At 42.5% G+C, this 21,933-nt stretch overlaps 1 protein-coding gene across 1 annotated transcript in view; it reads left to right on the top strand.

Annotated features, from left to right (window-relative positions):
- Window positions 1–17,064, top strand: part of STOML2 (stomatin like 2) — a 109,685-nt gene extending 92,621 nt beyond the window's left edge. Inside the window, exons 9-10 of the mRNA XM_085628136.1 lie at window positions 4,145–4,273; window positions 16,765–17,064. Coding sequence (XP_085484262.1) covers window positions 4,145–4,273; window positions 16,765–16,896 — 261 coding nt within the window. The 3' untranslated portion in view covers window positions 16,897–17,064. The remainder of the gene's footprint in view (window positions 1–4,144; window positions 4,274–16,764) is intronic.
- Window positions 17,065–21,933: the final 4,869 nt, after the last annotated feature.

Consider the following 21,933-nt stretch of genomic DNA (forward strand, 5'->3'; position numbering starts at 1 on the left):
ACAACACAAACTAGTTTATCTTGGTTGGGACGAGTATTGCCTGCTAACAGGGCATCTCGGTTATAATAACGTGCCCTTTTGTACGCAGATCTGATCAGGCGTTTTGGATAGCCTCGTGCAAGCAGTCTTTGTTTTAGATCTTCCCCATGTTTGTCATAATCTTGGATGTTAGAACAGTTGCGTCTAATACGCAAGAACTCCCCAAAAGGGATGGAGTCTTTTTGACAATTTGGGTGATAACTGGAATGTGCCAAAATGGTGTTCTTGGAAGTGGGTTTTCTGTAAATTTCCACCATAATGAGAAGGAACTGAGATGGTTGATTTTAGAAAAGATCAAAAACATCCCAGGAAAGGACATCCAAGAAGTAAGGAAAATATGTGAGACCTACTGGATCTACACTCTGGACACAGTAAAAAATGGTCTAAATGAGGAAATATTATGGCACACGAGATGACAGACTTCTGTATATTATCTAAGTTACATGTATCCCCTTTCGTGCCATTCCTCTTGTTACTACACATAATAAGTTGCCATATACCTATATACCTATAAACACCATTAGGTCATCGTTAATTCATGGTTCTGAAGGCCATCCCCAACAGTAGGATATAGTATGAGACCAACTCTAGGACGTACAAGTCTTAAACATATCAATTGCTGCCTTTGTTTTTTGCCTTGTTTAACTGTACGATCTCAATATTAGCATACCATATGGGTCCCATCTAAGATGGCGGCCATGCTCTGCATAGGTTCTCGTTTTAATAACTAAAAGAAGTTATACTGTTGGCATCGAACGCATCTAAAATGATGTTTATGTAAATGAGACTACAAATATTTTGGGTCTGCTATTATTCTATGCCACAGTTTGGGCGGGGAAAAAAACGAGTGAATTGAATTCCACGATTATGTCAGTTTGGGTATACATAGATTGACCGCTTGCAAAAGGGAGATAACTCTGAGTACTGACATCTGTCATCATTATCGCTTAACGACATATGCATAATCAATACTCACCATACTAAACCCGACATGGTGCTCCTGTTTTACGATCGAATATAGTCATACTGTCCATTATATGTATGTCGGCATTACCCTATCCAAAATGGCGCCCACAATTTGTGAAAAGAATATAGCAGTATTACTACCTTGGGCTTAGGGATATATAAGATTAGGGCCCTAGGTTCCACGAAGGATTAGATTAGATATCATTCTTTATCCTTTAAGAAACATGAGGCTAATGTTTGCGCCTATGTTTCGTAACTTTGTGGAGTTTATATTGAGCCCATATAGGGGATAAGCCGTCTGACACCACTCCAAGATGGAGGAAACATTCACGTAAACTCCTCGTGAACGTGACACGTATGGAGTTACATCATGCAGCACGCCAAAGCGAGCCACAGGTGCCCTGTATTAATCATTTACAAGGCGGGGAGGTAGGACTATATATAGAAGGCTTTAGTATCATTCAAGACCAGATCGGAGCTGGACCACGTCAAAGATTTTTATGCTGGGAAACACGTATCACCAACTAACAGGTGAGATACCTCAAAACAAGACCCTTATTTACCGTCGTTATGAGCGAGTATAACGGAACGTATTGTTAGTGTAACTTTTCAAATAGATTGCATTCGTGTCATTGACCGATGAAGTATGCTATTTGGAATAAGATCAGTTACAAAACTTGTGGGAGGGAATAACGTAATATAGGGAGAAGACCAATATGGCATTAATTCCCGAGTCAATGCTCACTGAGAAATTCCAGTGAGAACAACAACACGAGTAGAGGACAGATTCCACTACTAACCTCTCGGTAGTTATAAATAGTCTAATGGGAATGGCCACTGGATTAGTGTTTAACATAGTATGTTTAAACAAACTGGCATTGTGGACAGCTAAAGAAGTTAACTCTTCCGTAATCCCTCTTTTCCCCACACTATTTGGTCAGGATGCCAAGAAATAGATCGTAAACCTTGAAACAATCGTTCACAGTAATCATGATCTGGTAAAAGACATCGATGAAGAGGAAACCACAACAACGAGACTAGGACGTACTCATAACAAGTAGGTGATATTACAAACAGATCGATGCCATTGTAACCGGTAAAAACCAGTATTAGCTCGCATTGTTAATCACGCATGAGGTAATAACTCTTAGCCCCTATTACTTAATACAGGAAAGTCTCAGATTTCACGAAAATCGAAGATACCCAGCGTCTCCCAAAAAAACGGTGAACACTGATTACGTGGTATTCCTATAGCTCTACTTTAAAGACTTGGTACAACTATAAAGCATATAAGGTAGGCTAGATTATGACATACAGAGCGTACGTGTAGGCACAAAAGTCACGCTAAGTACAACCAGAATAGTTAATCATTATCATTTTTTACAGTAACAGCCACAGCTAAGCTGTCTTTTGATGAGAGGAATCTATATGGACTAAAACTGTAACCAGTGGGCCTCATCATCGCATATTGACATAGAACAGGTATATTACGTTGATCCTTTCTTTATTATATATATTTTTAGAAAGAATAGGGAGATGTGAATACGTACAATTATTTGCAGTATGAAAATGCTCTTGACTCATATGAGAACAGAGGTAGAAACAGATGCTATGATCACTCTGACAATTTATCTACTTTTCTACTCTCTTCTTCCTTGTAATTAATCTTTTCTGTTTTTCTACTAATAACATTCTTTCAATGTGACCTAGAGGGCAGCAAACTCAGTAGCGCTATGGCTAGCCTGACAGTTAAATAAAGTTTAAAGAAATTAATCTCATGGAGACAAATAGTTCTTTCTCCTGTGGTACATATACATGATCAAATAATACCACATAAAAATTTGATGTATAACATTATTCTATTGATTTCCAGATAACCAGGCCCCCACCCTTGCCCGTGTTTAAAACACGTAGCAACAGGTCCTGAGGAAGGTGGCATTTGAAGGAAATTAGGCCACCGAAACGTGCGTCGACCAGTTTGTATGAAACACCCCAACGTTTAGCTATACATCAGAGGATCTAGGGGCTCGCTCTAAGCTCGGACGAGCACTGCACACGCTGTTCCTCTCTTTTGGGGTGTAGTATGAATGGTGTTGTATGAAAGTGATATGCATGGAGTAATTTTGGAGGTGTGTTAGGTGTGGGGATATCCTTTGAACTATTGTTGTGATCTGTTTTATAATAATCAAATCCTTTTTTGATTTTGTACTTCACGGAAAAAGACAGAACCATTTATGTATAGTTTGCACTTTCTTAAAAAAGATGAATTTTATTGTATGAGATAACAATGTACAGAAGAAACAAAATAAGTAAAAAAATAAATAATTGCAAAAATGTATAAAACATGAATAAAATAGATACAAAATTGTATACATAGTTGTGGTATTTATCTTTATGTGTACCAAATAAGTAGAATCATTTAGGTCTAGAGGGATACTGCTCAGTATAGTTGGGCTGTGTGATTGCAGGCTATCGGGAGAGCTAAGGTGATGTGCATATCTAAGTATAATTGGTGCCACAGTATCTATAATTTGTGGTACAGTGAGTGGGTATTGCCAAAGGATTCCAATTAAGATTTTAAGGAGATAGCATTCAATTCCCCATTTTTAGAAGATGAAACTAAAATGGGTTATTATAGAGTGGAAAAGTAATATGGGCTTTTCACATTTTTAAAGGCCTATAAATACATGCTTGAATATTACTGTTTTAGTGGCTACTAATTCATGTAACAAAAAGATACCATTTTACCTCATGTCAGGCAGCAGTGATGGTAAAGCACCCCCTGGTGACATCCAGCTTATGAGCATACTAGCAGGTCAGTCCAGGGGAATACTTTATCTGTTTCTCTCTAGGATTTAATTTTGGGATTACTGGTATGTTATTGAACATTAGAACACACTGGTATGCTGCTTCTCTCGAAGCCTGATTGAGAACATAACTCTAATGATGTTCAGTTGCTGTATTTTAATAAATCTCAGGATTTAGTTGTTTCTCTAAACGGAGTCTGTAATTTATAGGCGAGATTACAGACGTGTAATGTACTTAAATGATATGATTATTTTGCGTGAATATAGTTCTAATCCATGATTGGGATACATTTTATACTTGTTCTCACAATTTACCCTCCGTCCTCTCCTAGAATGGCAATGCAGCGGCTTCCCTCACTGTTGCAGAGCAGTATGTGGCAGCTTTCTCTAACCTTGCGAAGGACTCCAACACTATCATACTGCCATCCAACACTGGTGACATCACAGGCATGGTTACACAGGTAAGTGTGTAGCGCAGTCCTCCCGTAACACCCTTCTTCCATTCCTTTCCCCTCTGTCCATATTGTCAATGCCTGTGTTACAAGATGTGTTGTGTAAAACATGGTGCAGCATAGGGCTTTCGAGAAAGAATTGTAGTTCATACTATATTGACATGATGATACTTGTTACTGGTTACCCTGCAGGATGCCTATATGCACTTTAGGGCTAGCGTAGTGACGCTATTAAGTGCTGAAATCGAAGTGGTGCTATTATGTGCTGCACGTAGCGGTTGCCACTATCTGGTCTTCCTCACTCCATTTACTTTGCAAAATGAAGGAGTTTGTCAAAGGCCATTGAGGACAGCTGCTCCCGGGAGTTTCTGAACATGCACCTAGGACCTTCGACTAATGCAGAGCTGCATTCATGCTTTTGGTGCTTGAACTGTGTTAAATGATCAGCTGCAATGTGATCATTGAATTATGTGCTATCATGGTAGGAACGGAACATGCTTCATTACCAAGCAAAACTCCATAACGAAGGATCTTTCATTCTCATTTGTCATTCAGCTCTGGGTTACAGTATTTATAGTTAGTATAGGTCTCGGCGTACCAACAAAACCATTATTAATATGGATGCATTTTTTAAGGAATAGGCACAATCTGTCAGCATGCTTTTTAGGCCCTTTAATCTCGTTGATGGCTTTTTGGGGAGTTAGATGAGACCATATTGCAGTAGTCTGAACACATCATAACCATTATTCCCTTCAGTTACATCCAGTGGTCTCTTGGAACATCCGGGTTGAACTTATGGAGCATTATTAAGTGGGCGCTGGTTCTCCTACTACCGTGTTCAATTGGTGTGTGAACAGCATTTTCATAATGCCTTAATTGCTGAAGCCAGGAGTGTTTTAAATGTGAAGGCAGTTTGTAGGGCCAGAGGTTCTTGCATGCTAAGAAATACGTTGCTACTGTGTCTTATTAGATTTTTTGCTGCCCTGTGAACTTTCAATCTGTGATGCCACCAGAGATACTCCATGATTTTGTCGGACCTTCAGTAGAGTTTAGGATATGTTGGCTAGGATCATAATCCTCTTTTACCTGTACGCTTCAAGGGTAGAGGACCTGCGTATTTCTCCCCCGCAAAGTCTAGGAAGACCATAGCAATGGGTTCATTGTGTTTCTCCATAGTGTATGGGGAGAAGTATGATGTTACACGTGTTTGAGAAAAAGATAATGCATGCAAGGTGAATAACGTGCATGTAATAAATACCCAGTGTGTGAATCTCCACAAAATGCCAATTTCAAAACAGGCTGCCTTTTTGGAGGATGTGGTAATCTGCCTCCCCTTTGTCCCTTGAGCCCCTTCTTCCAAACAATGCAGTGGACTAAAGGTGGTGTCGGCCCTAAATCTGTGGTCCATATAACACAAGTAGTCCTCAATATGTCTGGCTATTCCATTAATTGTGCCAGGATTTGCTGAGAGTGTGTGACCCTAGTATACACAATCTCTTGACTGTTTGGACCCAGCCTTTCCACTGCTTCTGCAAAAGGGTGTCTGCACCAGCACAGGAAGACACGTTTTCAAAGACCTTACCCTATTTACTGCACCTCTTTCTTAAAGCTGGTAGAGACACTGCCGCTTCGATATCCAACTTGGAAGTTTGTGCTCTGGTAGCTGAGAGACGAGCAGTAGGCCACTGAGCAAGAGAACAAAGGCAAGCACCGGCTGACTCTACTCTACCTGGAGGACATTTTGGAGGAAGTGATAAGCCCCTAAGTCACAATGATCTTGCATCTCAGATGGGCACAATCCACTAAGCTATACCAAAGGTTGCAAACCTGCAAAAATGCACTCCAGGATGAGTGTCATAACTCGCATTCTCACATCCCATTCCTTTCTCATCTAGACAAAAGAATTGGTTAGCTGTTCTCCAGGTTAAAATTAACTGTATGTCATATTGAAAAGTATGACACTAAATCAAACTGGCATGAGAGTTTGTATGCCCCAAAAGGAAAGCATTGTGATGTCATTGACCCTCCAAAAGCGACTTCCACATGTTCTTTTGGACAGACTGCCTGTCACTTATCCTCCAGTGTCCAGCATCAACACAGTGGGGCAGGCTGTCTGTGCCAAGAATTGAATTTATTTAGCACCACCCCTCCACTTGTTGCCACTCACTTTGTGTACAAGAGCTGTGGGCGTCTCAATAGGTAGTCTATTTTGTTGTTGATCCTGGACCTGTAATCTATCTCGAATTCATAGGCCTTTAGGTACATGCCCACATTTTAAACCGTGGCGGCAGGTGAGGAGCAATGACTCTGATCAAAGTTATTTGTGGTTTGTGATCAGTGGTCAAACAAAAATATTGCCAATTGGAATAACTGTGAAAATGCTAGCACCTCGGTTTGCTGGGTAACCACACTTCTCTCTTCATGTGAGAATAACAAATCTCTGCATTTTTAGATCTCGCCTGACCCAGCGCATGTGCTGGTCTGACGAGACTTATTGAGAGGGCTCCAAAAAGTGCTACCAGGCCAGCCTAGAGCTACAGTGCATGTGCACGGGCGCGCGCTGCGCTTTACCGCGATTACTTTCACTTTCGCGGCCGCTTTGATGTTTGATCGCGATCCCTTTCGCGGCAGTACGGCCGCTTGGCAGACCCAATAGGTCTCGCCTTTGGGACCTTATAAGTATTTAGTTATGCAACTGTTGCATGGCTAAATACTTATAAGGTCCCAAAGGCGAGACCTATTAGCTATGCCAATGCTTGTTTAAATCTCTGATTGCAAACGCAGTCGCGACAGATGTTTCTATCCTTTTCTTGTACCAGTATTGTCCCAAAGTCAGAAGGACTGGCATCCATCCCCCATTTGAATAAAGTTGAAGTACAGAATGGTGGCACCATGGAGCAATGCATCTTTCATAATCTGGAAAGCCTTTGCATGTTTTCTGGTCCAGGCCTACAGTACCTTGGCTTTGTGAGTTCTATCAAAAAGGGTAGGTGGAGTATAAATCTTTCGCAGTACATGGCTATGCCCCGTAAACTGCACTACGGTTACTTTTTCAGGCAGTATGACTTATTGGATTCCTTAACCTAATTTGGGGAGCCAATGGATAACCACTAGTTAAAACTACAGCTAAATGGTGGCCATCAGTACTTCTCGCAAGCTTTGGATATGAATAGCCCTTGATCAACAACGATTGTCATTTTCTTCCATATGGCATCCTGGGGCAAGGAAAACCTTTTTGAAATGAGCCATTCGTTTAAGTAGGCCAGGTCGGAGCAGGACTTATATGTGGAGTGCTCCAGTACCTGAGGACTCTATGCCGACTCCTTTGTGCCATTTCCTGTATGTTGTATGTATGTGATATTTTTATAGTACAAACCTAGCCAAAAGGCAGTGGAATGCTGTACGTGGTCAAAAAGAAGCATGCAGTTAACGAGTAATGAGAGGTAGCTAGTTTGTGGACTGTTAATGCACTGTGATGTAGTGTTCTTTAAAGCGGTACGTCTTCACCCCTTTCCTAAACTTTAGCAGTGCTGGGACAGTCCTGATAAATATGTGGAATTAGTTGCAGATTCTGGGTGCATAGATGTAAATTGCGTGCTGCCTTGTTTTTTCCTCTTTTGCATGTCTTAGTCTTCAGTTTGATGGTGTCCTTGCTGCAGCTGTGCCCAGAACTACCAAAGATGGTGAACGCGTCTGCAAGATAAAGCTGGTGTGCTGGTCATTCTGGCTTTATAAATAATGCATCTGGTTTTGAAGTTAGTGTGAGCGACACTGGGAGCCAATGGACTTCCATAAGGATAGGGGTTTGGTCATATTTCTTTAGGCCCTGGATAAGATGTACTGCAGCATGTAGAATGGCAGAGTGGGGCAAGGTTTTGAAACCATCCAGATGCGAGAGGACTTGAGCAACAGTTTTGAGGTCACTTTCTGAAAGAAACAGTTTCACTTCCTTCAGAAGAGAGTGCTGCTACCACTCTGTCTATCTTTTTTTATTTTTTTATTTTGCAATGTGTTTTTTCAGGGTGAGATTAGTGCCCAAGTGAATCCAAGTAACTCTCAGCGAAAGTTGGGATTTCAAGCAGTCGCAGTTTACATCATTATACTGTTTGTTATCCTTGGCAAATAAGTAGATCTCCTTATCAGCATATTGGTAACTCTTGATGCTGTTGTCTGTGATATCATGGACGACAGCTGTGCAATTGGGAACAGGACTATCTCCGCCTTCAACACAGATAGGTAGACAATCTCCAGAAGCTGTGGACAATGTGATTGACTCATGTGAGAAGGCTGAACTGGGTGGGACAAAGACCTAAAAATGTACAAGGTGATGTTATAATTGTCAATTTTAGAGACCATAGAGTGGTAAACTATATCAGAGACTGGCTTCCAGAGGGTTATGAGGGTGGTATATCCACCCACGACTTAAGCTATTTTTACCCAAGATCTCTGATAGGAAATTATGTGAGCCCAACAATTCAGAGTGCCCAGTTGATGGCAGATTCCACTTGTAATATCCCCACTTCCAACCGCTTTACTTCACTTTCTGGATTGGAGGGGGTTGATTGACTGCATACTCCCTCTCCCAGTATTGCTGCTCCCATTGAAAAGCCAAGGTTGGGTGACATTGGTCTAGTTTCCTGGAATATAGCTGGCCTGTCCTCCAAATTTGAGAACAACGAATGGAGGGAATATGTGACCAGGTTTCATGTTATTTGTCTCCAGGAAACGTGGGTGGTGGACCATAACCCCTTCCAGCTAGAAGGATATGGTTGCTTTGCTGTCCCCGCACAAAAACTAGCTCCAGGTAGGCCCACTGGGGGATTAATTGTATATGTAGACCTGCAGATGGAAGGAGTGTGGTCCAGTTTGAACTGGAAATCCAACTACTTCCTGGGTTTAAGGTTCCAAAGAAATAAAATGAGTTTTATCCTTGTTAGTTTTTATAACGCCATAGCATCGAGCAAGGAAGGCTCTATAGTGCATGATTTGCAGATTCACCTGTCTGCTGTTATAGAGCAGAGTAAGTCCACAGTGGCTCCCTATATAATCCTGGTGGGTGACCTAAACTGCCATTTGTGCCAAAACCTAAAATCTCGCATGGGGGGTTGGTCCGGTTGCACCTTGACAAAAGGTCTGCACTTTGAACACACGAAGGAGGGGAGGGAGCTAGAGAAAGTGATGAAAACTCACTCACTAAAACACACACTTGATTTAGTGACCGTAGATGAAGGCTCCGGTCCTCCAACAACTTTTAAAGGGAGGGGGTGTAGTTCCACAATAGATTTCATATTAGTTTCCAACTTATTTTGGGAATGGATAAATGAGGCAACAGTCGACTGGAGTATATTCAGTGACCATAATCCACTTGCATTATGGATTAAAAATTGGTCTTCCAACAAAGAAATAAGAAGCACGTCGGAAGGCAGTCTTGAGAAGGTTACAGACCAGGGGAGGCGCTTAAAGTGGTCTCGTATTGATGGAAACGCCTTTTTTAAGAACTTAATTAAGGAAGGGGGCAAAGAGTTTGAAATTTGCTCTGATCCCCTGGCTGATGGTTGTACAGTGACTAAAGCTTTTGAATCAATGGCCACTCGCATAGAGAGCCTATTAAAAAACTCCCGGCCTCCTAAACAAACTAATGCGCCTAGATGGTTTAATAAAGATTGCTCACGAGCACAGAAAGACCTCAAGGAAAGTTTGAAATTGAGACCTAGAAACAAACCACATATAGCACATTGTAGGACTGTCTATAAAAAGGCCATTAAGTGCAGGAGATTTGCCTTACAGTCCCAAACTTGGGAAACTTTAAGGGAAGCCGCGGAGAGGAGGGATTTAAGTACCTTCTGGAGAACCATAAATAATCCATGCTTTCAGGATTCTGCAGCACCAGTAATTGGTACAACTATCCTACCAGAGCGCTGGTTTAATCATTTTAAAAAATTATATAACTTTTTAGATGAATACCCGGAGGCTGAAGAGAAAATTTGCCCGTGGAGGACAGTGATCGAATTCACCCTTGGTGAAACTAAAGCGGGCATTCAGGGATTGTCACGTAATAAGGCCCCAGGCCCTGATGGGATACCACCAGACCTCTTTTTATCCAACATAGAATTCTGGGTCCCAATACTGACACGCGTGATCAATGCAGCTGTGGCCACTGGTATGCCACGCTCTTGGTCAACAGCTACCATAGTGCCTATTTTTAAAAAAGGTAAAAAGGATGACCCGCAGTGCTATCGCCCTATCTCCTTAATTGACGTAACCGCAAAAATCTTAGGTAGAATGTTACTAAACCGCCTACTGGACTGGGCAGAGGAGTACCATATAATCTCGGATTTACAATATGGGTTCAGGACTGGTAGATCAACTACGGATCAATGCCTGAATCTCTATTTACTGGTGTCAAAATATACTATAGCCAGTGATCAATCAATATATCTGGGATTTATGGACCTCTCCGCCGCATTCGACCGAGTGAACAGAGAAAAATTATGGAGTCTTTTGATTAGATTAGGAGTAGAGCCAGGTCTTGTAAATATTATGAGAGCACTCCATTGGAATACCTCCGCCAAAGTACGATTCAATTTGGCGGGAAACACAACTGCACCTTTCAATTGCACAAGTGGAGTAAGACAGGGCTGTATTCTAGCACCTTTCTTATTCTCCCTGTATATAAACGAACTGGAACAGGCATTGTGCAAATTGAATGCTGATACTCCAAGGGTAGGGTCTCGCCCAATTCCAGTGCTGTTATACGCAGACGATGCGGTCCTTCTGGCACGCACTCCAAGAGGTCTGCAATGTTTAATAGATGGCTTCGTTGATTTTATGGACACTCTAGACCTGGCAGCCAATCTAAGTCCTATGTTTTAATAGCCGGGACGAAACCGTGTAAAAAATTCACATACCGGATAGGCACTCACACACTTGAACAAGTAAAAACATTTTCGTACCTGGGTCTTTTATTTGATGGGCTTTTAAATTTTTAATTGAAGAACGGTGTACAAAACTGATCTCATCAACAGGAGCAATAATGAATTATGGCCGTAGGTTGGGTCGGTGGTCGCCGGAGCAGGTTATGCACCTTTATGGCGCCATTTGCTGCCCCAAAGTTATGTACGGCGCAGAAGTCTGGGGCTTCGCAGGGGTACGGCAAATACAAGTTGAGGAAAATAAATTCCTGCGGAGAATACTCAAAACGCCCCAGAGCTCCCCAGCCTACATCACCCATGCCGAATTAGGGAGGCAATGCATCGAAGATCTTATCAAGGCCAGGCCCGTTATGGCTTGGCTGAGGATCTGGACCAATCCAGATGCGGAATTGGGGAGACAAATCATTAGAGATTGCATCAGTAGGGATAAAGGGATGCGCATCCAGTGGTTTAAATATGTAAAACTGACACTAGAAGGAATAGAATGTCTAGACCTTTTTACTAACCCAACCACAATCATACCCCAAGATAAGGTCAGAATTAAGAGCTTGCTCCTGAGGAAAGCTGCAGACTGTAGATTTGATTCTGAGGGTAGGAAGATTTTAGCTTGCGCTCACAGCACCACCAAAACAGTAGGTGGCATGGAACCATATCTCAGTCTGATATATAATGCAGAAACTAGGTTTTTATTTACTCGTTTTAGGCTCAACCTTATACATCACTTGTTGGCAGATCCTTCGGGTTATACCGCCACGGTTGAGCAGAAAGGACCCTGCGGTTGCGATAGTAAATCTCCGCAGGATTCCCTTCATTTTGTATTGTTATGCCCTTTTTATTCATTTCCCAGGCGTTATTACTTAGTAAGAATTTTAAAAAATGGCAAGTTTAGACAAGCCAGGGCCGCTCTATTATACCTACAAAGGGCTGAAGACCCTTTGACCCTGTCATGTATAACAAGTTTTCTGAAAGTTGCACTGAAAATAAGAAACACTAGAGGGCAACCAGGATTGAATAATGGCTGAAGGCACTGTATTGAAGTGTTTTACATTTTAACGCACTGATCTGTATGTGGATTACCTTGTTATATTGATATATGTGTGTTGTTTTAACTATAATTTTTAAAGACATGATACCAGCACTCTTGTGAGCTGTCATATAGTTGTATTTGTTAAAAATTATATCTGCAGGATAGTATGCTCTGGTCACTGTACTTGTAATTATGCACTTTATGAGCTGCATAGATATTTCAAATGTATTTTTTTAAACTGTGTAAATGATGTGTTATGCATGCTTTTTATAATAATTGTCTTGCTTTTATGGTGACATGTATTGCACCGAATAAAGCTGATTGAAATGAAATGAAATGACTCACTTTGGTTCTGAGAATGAGTGCCAACCTGAAAAATAAGCCATCTGCGAGGATCGAGCCCTCTGTGGGATCCTACAGGTAGCAGTGATGAAGCAGGCTTTGTGCTGCTGATGTACTGTCAGAGCATCTGTATTTTTTCAGTGAAGAAGTTGTTTGCATTGCGCTTTTCTGTGAGGTGAGGAGATAGTGGGTGCTGATGACTGATGAGGGGGTTGCTGCAGTGCAGGATTGTTTTGAGTACTGTTGGTTGCTTCACTGATGGTGTTGGTATAGTATTTTGCTTTAGCTGATGAGCGGTCTGTGTTTACAGAAGGAGTTCAATATCATGAGGTCATTTGGAGTTTTGTTTTTCTCACCTTTTCTTTCCCAGTTCTGGATGGATCATTTTACAGCAAGGTCTTAGAGTACCAGGGTACTGAAGTCTTTGTCTTTCACATGTTTGTGTTTTAATCGAATCATGGAAGTTCACATAGTTTTCCAAAACGTTTAAAGTTGTTTAGAAAGGTGTTAGTGTCGGACATGGAGTTGATAGGGTGAGAGATGAGTTCAAGCAATAGGTTTGAGAGGTCTTTGAAGGATCTGAATGTGTATTCTTCTCTTTTAAATTGACCTTGGTTTGTTGGTTGGTTTCTGAGCATAGAGAAAGGGATAGAGTAGGGGTCGGTCCAGTTCAGGGGTGATTTGGATTGTTGGTGTCATTGAGAAGACAAGGGAAAAGTATGTTGCTTTTGGAGTGTTGGTTGTGTGACACTGTACCGCGTTTTGTGTGTTGATGAGGGTATCTTGTTTTTTAACTTGTGCAAGAGGTTCAAGTCATTATTAACAATATAAGCCATGATTAGTGTACTCAGAGAAGATCTACCGAATGTTAATAATACCAAGTTCTATGAAGATCTGCAGCTTGAATTCAAACTTTTATGGGGTCACTTTTAAGTGTCTTCAGTTCCAATGTTGTAATCTAGTACTATAGAAGCAAAGGGCTTACATTATGACCTACGCTTTTCTAGTTTGGGTACGATTTCCCTATACTATACAGATAATTTAGTGTGGACAACAATACCAAATGACGGTAAATCTCCGTAGCAGCCACAGAGATGATGGCAATTGAGGAGAACGTTTAATTACTGCTAATTTGTTTGCAGCATTTCTAAACTACTGCTGGCTGTATCATGCCTCTTAAATGTCATCAGAGGAAAGTGTGCATCTCTGCTGCTTGCACCTTTTAGCCCTATAACCATGCTGATATTGTCCACATATTGGCTGAGTGAGCTATTATTTATCAGTACTGTCTTGAACAATTCTCAGAAGTCAAAGAAATGTCAATTCATGATGGGCCTTTTCACAACTGTGATACTTTGGGTTTAAAGATGGACTTACTTCTCAATGTAGGTGATATGTGAATAATTTCCTCCAGTTGTAATGGATATACTTTCGTTACATCCGTACTTGACCGATGCCTAATTACAGAGCCTTGAGTTATGGATTAACACCCTACTGGATTTGAATCCTGTGGAGGGAGCAGTGTATCAGGAGAGTCTATCTTGAAGGGTTTATTAAGTGTTTGCCGCTTAGGGGCATTGTAGCTGTAATCATATAGCGTTTGCTGGCCCTGAGGACGCACAAAGCCCAATATTGAGTGGATGGCACTGTTGGGAAAGTGCTTGACTTGAAGACTATTGAAGTGTGGCTTATGTGGGAAGATTTTTGGTGTGGTGTTTGCCTGACAAGAAACTTTCTTACTTTTTTTACCCACTGTGCTTTTTTGCTTATTGTTTAAAATGAAAAATAAACACAACATGACTGCAAATAGTAGGAGGGATTCAGGAGGAAGGGAGAGGAGAGACGGCAGAGATGGACACAGGTACATTACACAAGGCACTTTGTGTATGGGCATTGTATAATTTCATTGCAAGTCAGTTATTGCCCAGTAAAGTGAAAGCATTTCACATGTTTATATAATTTTATGTATGTAAAGCTCCTTCTCAGCTAAGACTTTACAGTTTAAGGTGTATCCGAGGGATCTGGCCTAAGTATTCCAGATCTCCTTGTTCTCTCCGGCTGTTAGCGTCCAGGCTGTTCGCTGTTCAACTCTCAATTTACTTAAGCTCAAAAGGGAGTCCATACTTTCTCATACTTTGGTAGCCTATCATGTATTCTAGCTGTACATTTTTCTAATCCACGTAATTGTCACATTTTTGCCCACCATTGCTGTTTCGGTGGGGAGGTGAGGTGTCTTCCACCCGAGCTTTAGTTAATCTAGCTGCAAGTAACATTGATGTGATCAGGCGACTGAGATGAGACACAAGTTGGCATTTTCTTTCACCACTCATGTAATCTAAGAGCAGTATGGGTGGATCTAGCTGGATTATCATTCGTGTTGAGCCAAGAGTGCTTCACTACCAGACAGGACCCTAGCATGTGTGCTGGTGTGCCTCTCGGACTGCACCCTTTCCAGCAGTCAGCTGAAGTGTTGCTAATGGCTCTCAATCTTTCAGCAGTCCTTTTCCAGTGCAGTATTTTGTAGGTATTTTCCTTGTACCCGGACCATTGTTTTTCATGCTCTCTTCCATATTAGGGACCAAGTATCTTTAGTTATCGTTGGGGCCAGATTTGTTTCACATCTCTGCCTGTACTTGCGATTGCAGGTAATGGCTGATATATTGATAGTCACCCCTTTTGATTATTCTTTTTTTTTTTTTAACAGGTAAAAAAACTGACCTGTCCTCTGGAATGTAATACCTCTTCTATCAGAGTACCAAAGTGGACGGGTGCAATGAGCAGTTAATACACTCTAGGCTTGGCTATTGTAATGCAGTATATGCTGGGCTTCCAAAATATCAGCTTTAAAAATTGCAACGTATTCTGCATGAAGCAGCTCACCTACCCACCAGTACTGTGTCAAGAGAGCGTACCACCCTGCACTGGATCCAGTTTTGAAGCATTACAATGGTTAATCACATTTTCTTTGGAGAAGGGGCTTACATATGTGATGTTTAGAGAGCATGGCTGCCCTCACAGGTGGGCTTCCCAGCGCTAGCTCTAAAAGCACACACCTGCTGCTGGCAGCACCCGAAGAAAAGAGAGGAAGAGGCTAGATTGAGAAAAGCCAAGTCTTGAGGGAATTTCTGAACCAAAGATGGTTGAGTATTTCTTATAGAGAGGGGAAGAGCTTTCCAGAGAAAATGGGCCAGAGCACGAAAAGAGCAACCCCCCGTTCTGACTCTCATAACTCGGAACCTTAGCCAAGTTCTGGTTGGCGGAACGCAGGGAGCGTGTGGGCTGGTAAGATGAAATAAGCTGGCTCAGAATAGGGGCCCCTGGGAATGTAGAATTTTATGGGTGAAACAAAGGGTCTGGAAATGAATGTGTTTCTCCATAGGGAGCCAATGTAACCTGTGCAAAGGCCTGAGGCAGAGCAAAACCTGGGAAGAGAAAAAATCAGCCTTCTCACTGCTTTCTGGGCTAGCTGGCGTCTCTTCAAAACGGAACAATTGGTGCCTGAGTATAAAACGTTACAATAGTCCAACAGAGACCAAATTCTTTTCTCAGTTTGAAAACCGCAGTGATCAGTAGAGCTCGGAGCCCTGTTTGGCTTACAAATGATCATCATAGAAGCCACTTGTGAGAATTAATAATACCTCCGCTGTTTCCATCAGGCTTCTCCTGTAGTGAGAACTCAGGTTTGCCAGTTTTAGGTAATTAAAGACTTACAACATATTTGTTCTGAAGTACTCTTAGCTCCCCTCCTGAAATGTGTACTTAATTGGCAAGACAAATTGAGCAATTCTGAATTCGTGTCCTCATGGACTAGAGGTGATGGTTGAAAATGAACCAGGGCTTGCAATTTCAGGCAGATGATGTTGTGCTCACAGCTCATACGTTTTTAATCAATTTTATGATATATGTCGCATCTGGTGGATTCTTGAAATACAATGGAGCAACTGTAATAAAGTGCACAATACTAATGTATCATTTTTCAACCAAAAATGGAATAAGAGAGATCTATTATCATTCTATATTGATGTTTACAACCCTCCATAAGATCATATTACCGAGGAGGCCTTTAACAAACCATTTTACATATGTGACAGTCTTTATAATGCACTAGCCGATGTGTGTGTTTTGGCTGAGTTTTACTTGTTTTCAGTATCCATTTACTGTTTATATTATTTTTCTTGTTTCCCTCTTGCTCTAACCAGGCGATGGGTATTTATGGCACCCTTGTAAAGCAGTTACCTCCACAGAAGCAGGGGGCACAGAAGCAGATCGGAGACACATCAAACTTTCCAAAGATTGAGGTGGTCCATGAAGAGGAAAGAAGCAGCAGCTAGCAGCCTCGACAGTTGTCGCACAGAGATATACGACATCGCAGCATACCAAGATTGTCAGACATTGGAACATACTAACCAGATGCACAGACTCCTTTATACTTCCAACACTTTAAGTTATGCTTCATTTTTTATTTCAAACAATTACGTAATTAAAACATCTAAAGAGAAGTGTTCTTGTTCAGTTGTCTCTTCAGCTCAGGATTCCTTTTTAGAGGCAGTCAGGTTTGTTCGCTTTGCAGGCAACTTGGTGAAAAATCTATTCCTGAACCAGCCTAACAAATCCCTAAACGAGGGCAGTGAACCTAGACTTGATGTATGCATTTTTTTAAGGATCTGCATTTGTTTCGGTGACAAGACCTTCTAGTGGGAAGGAAAAAACCTGCAGGGGAATCGGCTTCAGAATGCTGTATATTAAAACCTCATCATTGCGTCCTCCGTTTTTTTTCAATTTCTTTTTGTTCGACCGAAAACGAGAAATCGATCATGAGTCTAGTCTTACCTTTAGGCTAAGTATTTGCCCCACTTTTGATGCCAGTTCCTGTTCATCACATTATTTTTACTGTACTGATGATGGTGTACATTGTCAGGAACTTCCTGCAGGTAAGGCATGCTGTTGTATTAACCGAAAGGTGCTTATATGAGACTACTTTGGCATTATCTGCCTGCCATTTTGGATTTATGGATGTTCACAAACCAAACTTTCTAATCCTCATAGAGGTTACTGAAATGAAATGGGAGCTGCCATTGATTGTTTGTAAATTAGACCGCAAACACAGGATTAGAAAAACTGAAAATATCTAGAAAGTTGAATCACTGAAAACTTAGTGTTGCTGAATTTGTTCAAGACTGACAACTAAGTAGCTATGTGGAGTATTATTGTATTAAATAGGATGCACATAGCTGTTAATGAAAAAATGTTTGCACAACCAGTGCACTTATACAGAGCACAAATGATTTACGTTTTTTGTTGCTTTTCAAAAAAGTTGTTTTGATGTTCGCACCAGTGTTGAAGGGTAAGTACTGTGTCTGATTCAAAACTGTGGATTTTAGCTTGTGAGGTGAAGTCAGACAAGTTCAAGCTGTGGTTGAAGGAGGTGTTTTCAGAGAAGTCCATAAAATGCCACTGAATCTCAATCCACTCCAACATCTGAACTATCGCCCTATCTCACTCCTGCCTTTCCTGGCTAAAATCTTAGACACCCATGTTGCAGGCTGCCTTTCTGGCTTTATCGAACAATCGGACTACCTAGAGCCTCGCCAAGCTGGCTTTCGGCCTGCTCACTCCATGGAGTTGGTGATCCTTGCAGCACTAGACACCCTGAGAGCTAACTCAGATAAGAACATCCCTCAGGCCCTGGTGCTCCTGGATCTGTCAGCCGCTTTCGACACGGTCGATCACAAAATCTTGATGGACCGTGTCACGCATGCCGGCATACAGGGCCCTGCATTTAATTGGATAATGTCCTTTCTCGAATACAGGTCACAGGCGGTCCGTCTCGGTCCTTTTACCGCCTCCAAGCTCTCCACCACTTGCGGGGTGCCACAGGGTTCGGCCCTGTCTCCACTCCTCTTCAACCTCTATCTAAAACCTCTGATCCACTCACTAAAAGATAGAAAGGTAACGACCTTTAACTATGCTGACGATCTTCAGCTGGTATTCACCTTGGACTCCGCCGACTCGGCCACTGAATTTCAAGCCACCATGCTTCACATCCAGCGCTGGATGGACCTCAAACTGAACCCGGGCAAGACGGAACTAGTTTTGCCTGGAAAGAGCGAGACCCTGTGGGGCCACCATTACTGGCCTACCGAACTAGGCGTCTTCCCCCAACCCTTCATCCGCCGTGAAGAGTCTGGGGGTTACCATTAACTCTGACCTGTCACTTAAAGGACAAGTCGGTGCAGTGGTCTCTTCTTGTTTCCTCCAACTGCGTAAAATTCGTAAGATTGCTCACCTGCTATCTCACTCAGCACTTATACAAGTAGTTATCGCCTTGGTCCTCTCACGTCTCGACTTCTCTAATTGCATTCATCTTGGCCTGCCCCTGTCCCTACTTAACCGTCTCCAACCGGTGCAGAACCAGGCCGCAAGATTAATCTTTAAACAACCTAACTGGCAATCCGCTAGACCTTGGCTATCTAAACTTCACTGGCTCCCAATTGCCCTACGTACAGCATTTAAGACAGGCTGTCTGATCCTCAAAGCACTGCATTGCAGGAATCCTTAATTCATCAGCTGCATGATTTCTAAACATATCCCACGGCGTAACTTGCGCTCTACCCATCTCCACCTACTAACTCTTCCCCCTCTTCAGGCGCAAACGTCAAGGTGGCTGCAGGTTCTCCTACCTCGCCCCTGAATTCTGGAACACTCTACCTCTAGCAATCAGGAGTTGCGATAATCTGTTAGGTTTCAGAAAGGTACTCAAAACTTGGTTATTTGAGCAAGCTTATGCATAGGTCCTCACGCTGCCAACATTACGCAAGTCTAGCGCCATGAAACCTCTCGGTGACCGTGCGCTCTTACAAGTTCTTGATAACATAACATCTGAAGTGAGCTGCATTTGTCTCTATCAAATCAGGCAATGGACTAAAGTTTTTTCTTTCATCGACAACCTGGATCAAAGAATGAAAATCCTTCAATAAAGACTGCCTGCACCATGTATACAGCATAAGCTTTAGATTACAGGGTATTCATAAATGCATAATGCACCTGCTTTTGAGCAATCCCCACTGCCCTTTTCAGAGTCAGTGGGACCTTGTGTCCTCTGTAGTGATATTAGTGTGCCTCGCAAGTCTGTGGAGAAGAAATTTGTGTCCGGACCGGAGGCTTCCATTCTTCTTCTCTTTCTTTTACTGTTCAAAACAGCAGCCAATCAAATTAAAGTTTCATAAACACAAAATTTCCCATGACTACACAAGTCACGTTATAACCATAGAGACCCAGCCCTACATAACCCCTTTGTAAGAGTCCATCTTCTTCAGCTGCTTCGCAGCCAGTTAAGCACCCTTACACTTATGTGCTTATGCTAAATGATGCTTTGCGTTTTCATGATTGCTGAATGTATGGCAACTTATGACCCCCGCTGCAGCGTGCTCTAATTTAAATATTGTGCATTTAGCAAGCTACCGCCTGCTCTGCATCGCTGGTTGCTTATTTCTGCGCCGTACTTCACACCCCATGCTTACACAGGAGCGCGGTGTTGCCTCAGCAGGGCGCCACTGCCGTCATTATTGTGTGGAGTGGGAGAAAGGGGAGTGAAGCCATGCGATTGCAGTCGCACAGTGCTCTTTCTATGGAAACAAGAGAACGTCCAGTACGCATGCACGACAGCCGGATTTCTGCCTTCTGTTGTCGGAGGCTTGGATAAAACACAGGGAGATGCATTTAAGTTCTCTGGTCTGTTTTCTCTTTGTTTGCTCTTCCCGTCTATGCCCTGTTGTGTTTATTACACAGGGTTGGAATAATTTTCATAGGCTTTGCAGGCCCTCCTTCCACGTTTTAAGAATCTTTGAGCATTATTCCTCGTGACTTGCTGGCCTGTTATTAAGTTCAGTCTGCTGCACTCCCTTTGATTGCTCCTTTTCAGAAGCTGAACTCACTTCCTCTAGACTTCTGATCTGACCTTGTCCCTCCAGAGGCATTGCTGGTTCTGCTGTGCAGGCTTTTTGAACATGGCTGAGTATTATGAGGAGGGCTATTATGATGACCCAGCTGGGTCTTTTGGAGCAATACTTTGTTAATGCTGTGGACGCAGGCATGCAACACTAGGTGAACAAGGCTTTGGTGAGAGCCATTGAACCTCTGAAGCATCGCCTATGTGGGTACACTGAGCAACAGGATTTGCTGCCTACCCCATACCTTCAAGTATAAAGGGTGGTCAATTGTCCTCTCAATCCAAAGCCGGCTGGAAAACCCCTGAAAAGCCGCACACCATTGATTTAGAGAGATTGGCCAGCTCATTGCCAATGGATCATGATTACCGCTCTTCTGCCAGTTCAGATCACGAAAACAAACCTGGTCTTAGCAAGCGTAAGCGCAGGTCATGGCAGGTTGACACCCCTCCTGAATGAATGAATGAATGATACAACTTATAAAGCACACGAATACCCGGAGGCGTCTTGGCGCTAAACAGAGCAAAAAGGAGCAGACAAGATCTAAGTAATGTCAGTAAAGATCATTGATTAAATAACCAGGTTTTGAGGCTCTTCCTAAAAAACCGAGAGTGAAGGTGCTGTTTTAAGGTCACGTGGCAGACTGTTCCAATGAAGAGCCATAATACTGAAAAAACTTCTTCCCCCCAGGTGGCGCGTCTGAAGGAAGCAGCCCTCAATAGACTGGCTGAACATGAATGCAACGTTCTGCAGGAATATACTCCATAAAACTTTTCTTGAGGTAGGGTGGGGCTTTTCCATGGAGTGTTTTATATGCTAAACAAAGAGCCTTGATGGTAATGCGATGGCAGACCGGGAGCCAATGCAATTGTCTAATGGAATCCCTGACTTACTGAAATTTAGGAATTCCTCACCATCGAGCCGACTGAAATTGTTCACCCAAAGTCCTCTATATGGCTCCCACCACAAGTAGTGGCGGACTATGTCAAGTCGCATATATGCCTTGCGTTTGCCAAAAATGTAAGAGCACGCCTTCGCTCGGATTGTTGCCGCCTGATCTCCTGGGCAAAGTCATTGACCCTCCTGAGGTGGATCCGACCCTCGTTACTAAAAAATATTCAAAGGACCTGAAGAAGGGTATAGATGGGGCTTGGTGCTCCTGTCAGGACAAGCTCCTCGAACTGTCCGCACCCCTCACCAAAATACTGGAGTTAGGCTACAAAGCTGAGGAGTCCGCCATGGCGATTGACCCTGATGAGTTGGTCGGCTGGGCGCAGAGGGCTATATTCTAATTGGGCAATGAAAATAGTGCTATTTCCAGTGAAAAGCGTTAGTCCATCCTACTTAAATCCGACCTGTAGCTCACTGAACTTGCATCCTCTGAACCTGGACCAGTAGTGCAGGGCCTGCTGTTTTGTCAGC

This window comes from Triturus cristatus, chromosome 2_1 (genome assembly GCF_964204655.1).
Source record: "Triturus cristatus chromosome 2_1, aTriCri1.1, whole genome shotgun sequence".
Classification (NCBI taxonomy): Eukaryota; Metazoa; Chordata; class Amphibia; order Caudata; family Salamandridae; genus Triturus; species Triturus cristatus.